Source organism: Haemaphysalis longicornis, unplaced genomic scaffold (assembly GCF_048455015.1).
Source record: "Haemaphysalis longicornis isolate Haplotype H1 unplaced genomic scaffold, Haemaphysalis longicornis Haplotype H1 scaffold_3, whole genome shotgun sequence".
Taxonomy (NCBI): Eukaryota; Metazoa; Arthropoda; class Arachnida; order Ixodida; family Ixodidae; genus Haemaphysalis; species Haemaphysalis longicornis.
The window spans coordinates 8501010-8507361 of NW_027526335.1; the positions used below are offsets into that span (position 1 = coordinate 8501010).

Below are 6352 nucleotides of genomic sequence, written 5' to 3' on the forward strand. Positions count from 1 at the left end.
CACACACACACACACACACACACACACACACACACACACACACACACACACACACACACACACACACACACACACACACACACACACACACACACACACACACACACACACACACACACACACACACACACACACACACACACACACACACACACACGCGCGCGCGCGCGCGCGCGCGCGCGCGCGCGCGCACGCCCGCGCACGCACGCGCACGCACGCACGCACGCACGCACGCACGCACGCACGCACGCACGCGCACGCACGCGCACGCACGCACGCACGCACGCACGCACACGCACACGCACACGCACACGCACACGCGCACGCACGCACGCGCACGCACGCACGCACGCACGCACGCACGCGCACGCACGCACGCACGCGCACGCGCGCGCACGCACGCACGCGCGCAGCTTCTGTCGCTGCTTTGGCTTAGCTGCAAGCTTCGTTCGGACAGTCAGCGATGTTACGACGATACAGAGCTGCGTGAGGGTGACGTGGTAACCACTTAACCTATCTAAAACCCAGGGGCAAAGAACTTGGTTCATCTGCAGCAAAACATCTTTCCTCCATCTCGCGCTACTTTCCGCCATGTTGCGGCCTCACGTACGCAGGCTATTTTGCTGCTAATAGAGAGTCTTAGTACAGCGTTTGTTGCCTTTTCATACGCTAAACGCTAAATTATTGTGTCCCGCTACGTAAACACCGCGAGGGGAGTTTTAGTAGAGCGTCTCATCAGTTTTGCGTAGCGACACGCTAATGCATACGGCGCCATCTGTCGAATGTTTTGAGAAATGACTCGCCGGCTGATCTCCTATAGCGGAGTGCCGGAGTGCTTGGACATTTTACGACTATCCAAACAAGGGCAAACACGCTCTCCCGTCAGTGTTGAATGCAACACATGGGTGCAGCTTGTCAGAATACGGGTGCTCGCTGCTCGAGTGCGGCGCTGGTTTGCTCTGCGCCTTCCCGGTGATCGCCACTGATAAAGCGATAAGATCTGGCGCGTTTTGTGCCCGGGTTCTGTGTCGGTTTAAAATGTCTTTTTCACATGCCGCCGGTAGCCATTACCACCGCCGCAAAATAAGACCTGGCACTAGCGGGGCCACATCTGAGACGGCTTTTTGGATAAACAGCGCGCGGTGCATCAAAGGAAACGAGCGCACGATTCTCCCCGTGCGGCTGCGAGTTCGCCGCCGCCAAAAAGTCACGTGCCGCCGATAGCAACTGCAGCAACGTACACCGCGAAAGGGCAAGGCCAGGCCGCACACTAGTGGACAGGTCTTTCGTTCGCTTTTTCAGCCTTGAGCGGAGTGCGGGATCCATGTCCATGGTGTCAACAAAGATGAAAAGGCCGAAAGAGCGTGCCCGTAGCAGCATATTGTTTACAGTGAGAAACTCTATGCGTAGCAGAGGAACGCAATAGCGGAAGTACGTCACCGCTGAGGAGCCCAGCATCATGGGAGGGAAAGCTCGCGAGCCGACAACAGCGAAGAAAAAATTGAAAGGAGGAGGAAATGCGGCGCGACGATAATGGGCGGTTTTTGATTTACGATTTCTCAGCTAATACTCATCGCTTTAACAAAATTCTTGCAGGAGGAGATTGCTAATACATTACTTTCTTTGGTTACATGTACATCCATGCATCGGGGGAAGGTATTTCAGGACCCCTTTAAGTGTTAATTTTAAATTTTTGCACACGCCAATTTTTATGCAAACAAGGCACCTATACTAGCTAATCGTGTTTATAAAACAAGTACTGCAACGCGTAACCAAAGCAACATCGAATTTGACCCGCTGTGGTGGCTCAGTGGATAAGGCGTTGTGCTGCTAAACACGAGGACACGGGTTCAATTCCCGGCCGCGGCGGCCGCTTTTTCTGATAGAGGCGAAAAGCGAAAATGGCGCACGATCAAAATTAATCCGGGCCCCTCCACTACGGCGCGCCTCATCGCCTGCGTTGCGTCGGCGCGTTAAACCCTACAATCAAACAAGCGACATTGAATTTGCGGTTTTTAAAACCATACGCTCGATCCGCAGGTACCCTCCATTGCAGATGAGGTGCCTTGCAAGCTAGCTGGGCAATATCACAGCAATTTATCCCTCTCCTTTGTTAGGCCCAGGGAACGTCAATTCACAGACCAGCTCTCCCCTTTTCCAACCCCCAGGTGGCAGCTGGTGGACAAGCCGCTCACGCTGGACGAGTTCAACACGCTGCCCAAGGTGACGCCACAGTTCTTCCAGCTGAACATGCGCATCCGCACGCGGCCCCAGAACCCCATCGTGTTCCGGGTGCGCACCGAGCTGCGGCTCGCCTCGCACGAGCCGATGCGCTACAAGTTCAAGCTTTACCCGTCCGATGAGGTGGAGAACGCGACGCTCAACAACTACGTCTTCTGCCACCTGCTCGAGGACCGAACCGTGGCCTGCTTCGGCGTCACGCCGCCCACGGAGGGCCGCTACTTGCTCAAGATCTACGCCAATCGCGAGCGGGACATGAAGGGGACCACCGTGACTTTCGAAGGGCCCGCCGCCGCGGCCGCGGCCGCCGGTGCCAGCCTGCAGAACATCGGTGTCTTCATGCTGGACTGTCTCCGTGCCAAGAAGTACCTGATGCCGTACCCGCTCAACGAGGTTCCGTGGGGTCCCACCCAGACCTTCTACGATTACAACATGAAGCTGGTGGACCAGACGGGGCCCGTGATCGTCTCGTGGGGAGCCAAGCGCAAGCTAACCATCGACCTGTCCGAGACGATGCTGGTCAGCCACCAGCTGCTCGACGCGGACGGCGTCGAGATGGACCTCAAGGGCATGATCACGCGGGAGGACAAGGACCGCCGCGTGACCTTCCAGATCGTGCCGCAGCGTGTGGGCATGTTCAAGCTGGTCATATTCGCAATGCCCAAGCCCAAGCTGAAGGGAAAGTGGCGGCTGCCGCTGGTGGCCACTTTCCTCATCGACTGCAAGCTCACCAGGCTACAGCTGGACGAAGAGCTGCGGCTGGCGCACCACCGACCACCGCTCCCGGAGGAAGACCAAGAGAAGGAGAAGGAAAAAGAAAAGGACAGACGGGTCAGAATATCGACCGTGCGATGAACTTGTTGAGCGGGCCGAAATTCGTGGTTATGGGAAAAACTAGAGAATGTGGTCCTATGGTCTCGCGTTCAGTGCGTTACAGTCACGTGTTTCTGCCAGAGGAAATCGGTGTTGAAGCTGGTGTAAAGTGTATGTCGCGCAGACAAAATTTTTTTGGAGGCAGGCTCATTCTCGGTGCTCCGTACTCCTCGGATGCGTCATCTTGTAGCAGCATTAACACGTGACACCTAGTCATTGTCACGTTTTCTTTTTCCTACTTTGTGTGTTCCTCTCCTTTGAACTTTTGCATGTCGTCTGTGTCTCCCAGTTACTGAGATTACGCACATGCATCGCTGTCTTACCAACTTATTTATAAAGTGAAGTCTTTCGACAGGTAGCAGTGGCGACTATAGGCCAATGGATCCAAATGCTGTTTCACATTACGGTCCGTTGGCACAGCTAAAATACGAAGAAACAGTTTCATCGAACGACAGAATACTTCCAAGCCTCACGAATTAATTTTATACGCGTATAGATCCCATACTGGTAACGTCCATGATAAAGTTTTTTGTGTGCGCTGTTTTACACCAAGCGTCTTTACGACAGCAGACGATGCGAAATTGACCGTAAAAAACCTTTGCCAAAAGCATTTCCGCAAGCAGGAAATACTCTAGAGCATGCATTCTAAAACATAAAAGAGGGCAATTTTCACAACTTTGTGAAGGCCCCGCCCACCCAAAGGCTGAAGTAGTTTATTTTATATAGCAGCATTTTTTTTGCTAATAGAATCCTGCCATATCTGAATATTACGCAACCCCATCCGGCATACGCCGTTGTCAGGAAAATTACAATAACTAAAGTCACATGGTCCAGCGAGCATTTCCAAAGGGCTCCCCTACCTCCTCCCTACACGATAAGAAACATCTTCCAGTGTTGCGTGCATCAGAAATGGTATAAGCATACGCGTCATTGTTGTGGTATCGAAGTATTGCCTCTGAGTGAATGCGCTGAAGGAAGTCTCGACATAGCTTTGCCGTAAAGTTTGGCCTCAGCTTTGTTGCTGAGTTATGCCCTGGTTGGCTGGGAAGGTCAAAAAATCCTGGAGGCAAACCAACACTAACTAGAAGAAAGTTTTCAATGACAGCTGTGAATTGCTTATTAGTTTCGGGCCGTGTGTTTCTAGAATCTGATGGTGCACGCGGTAAAAAAAATGCCACAAGGTGGTAGCGTTGACCATTTCGGTAAACAAGTGACTGACCTGAAGTTAAGAATGTGGTGTAACAAGGTTGAAAATTGAAAGTGGAGTGTCTCGAGTTATCACAGAAACCCTGTTTAAACTTTTTGCGAGAGTGTACAACAGCGCCATCCGCGGACAGCTTATTTAAGACTTCAACGATTTTACTCTGATCTATTTGTGAATACAAAGAGCAGTAGCTCTAGAGCCACGAAAAATTTGTATTGCATTCAGCTCAGCTCATGAGCCAGGTACCATCTGAGGCAGCTGGTAACACGCATCGACAAGACGCAAGAATCAGACATCGAATTTGTAGCCTTGTGCATTGCTGTACATTTATTGCTTCAGTAGCGGGAGATGGACGTCTGAAGTTCCGGTTCCAGCCCTGCTGTTCCGCCTAGGAGTTGGCAGACGACTAATATTGCCAGAATGATAACACTTCCTGTTGTACATGCTTCCCTGTACCTCAGGTCCGCGTGGGAAAGGCAGGTGGTAAGCTATTTTACGAATACAAGTGCCTTCTGGTAGCAAGGCCTTCTGTGAGCATAAAAGAAAAACCAACCTGGCTGGTTGCGAAGGGAGGTGGAATACATGTGCAAAGCGCCGCAAGTTAAATACCTGCGGTAAGCGTTTTTACATATCCCTCTGTTCGTAAAGTGGTTCCATGCACGATGTAAACCATGCACTTACTCTAAATAAACCTGTTCTTGTTCAAACCAGATTTCATAAAGTCAAAGTTTACTTATTCCGGCGGGATTGAACTGCCTGTCTGCGCGAATTTAAGAAACAGTGTCGCAACCAACAACATACACTTGGAGAATGAGGAGATGTTTATGAAGGCATTAAGTGATTCTAGCAAACATCAAGAAGTTTCGTTACCGGTCTGCGGAAAATTGTACGCGATGAAGCCGTACCACGTCTTTTGACGGGGTAGACGTCAAGCCCGCAGCATCTCGTGCAATTTGCTCTGCTGCTGCCAGTAATTTGTAGCCACTTGTCGTATATGTTTCCATTCATAGTGCTAAATTGACTATGAAAGAAAAATAGCATTCTGTCGAGTACAAAAGAGGGCGATGTGGCGCAGTGTTTTTGTCGGGCTACGCACCTCCGGCAGAAGCCTTTACAGCACCGAATGCCCTCTCTGGTCAGGCAGCATAAATTCAATTCAATAATATCGCCAGAAATATAATTAATACGGCGGAAAATTTCTCGGAACTTCTTGGTTGCGTTTACACATTTCCGTGAGGAAAGTGCTCGCCATGTTGGAATGAGGGGCTGACAACCTCCGCTGCTCATTCCGACTTCGGGTGGACTGCATCCTGCTGCATCTTCCTCACCCACGAAAACCATCTCATCTTTCTTTTCCTTTTCTTCTTTTCGTACCCACGGCGCATGCGTACCTTTGAAGTGGAGAGGGAACACAAAATCAGCATGTGCCACAAGAAAGCTGCGTAAGTCTCAGCACACAGTTTTCCATAGTAACATCGGGGAGGTCCTCTCAAAGTGCGCCGTGGTTTGCACCGGCAGCTTGTACTACTTTGTTGAACCATGTGCTTTATAGGAGGAGGGAAGGTGACCATATCAAGGAGATAACGAAGCTCTACACGGTCTCTGCAACACTTCCGGTAAACGCTTTCTCTTCTTCCTCCGCGTCTGGAATCACTGCGAAAGGTATGGTTATTTATAGCCAGCACGTAGTGGCACTGCGTCATTTGCTCGTCGCAGCAGCTACGTCTCCCGTTTCTGTTTTGCTTTTGTGGCTTTAATTTAAAATGGCTATCGAATGTGCTGATTGCTGCAACTGAAGGAATGCCGGTCAATAGCCACTACGCCGCTTTAATGACGCAATTGCAGCGGTCGAAGAACGCCAAGTCCGGGAAAGAGGGAAAAAAATTTTGAGCGAGTTTCTACGTTATCTGGTGGGCATAGAACAGTAAATTTGGGCTAACGTACTTTGCGAGCCCGTTATCTAAGTATCTAATGTTTTGGTTCACTATGTTCTGCGAGCATTCAGGATTTCGAAAAAAAGCTGAAAAAAGTGTT

The 6352-nt window shown here is 50.8% G+C and overlaps 1 protein-coding gene across 1 annotated transcript in view; it reads left to right on the forward strand.

The window, feature by feature from the left end:
* LOC144173913 (uncharacterized) overlaps positions 1–5024 on the forward strand; it is a 104946-nt gene extending 99922 nt beyond the window's left edge. The window contains exon 10 of the mRNA XM_077702238.1: positions 2169–5024. Within this exon, the coding sequence (XP_077558364.1) occupies positions 2169–3096 (928 nt within the window). The 3' untranslated portion in view covers positions 3097–5024. The remainder of the gene's footprint in view (positions 1–2168) is intronic.
* The last annotated feature ends 1328 nt before the right edge of the window (positions 5025–6352 follow it).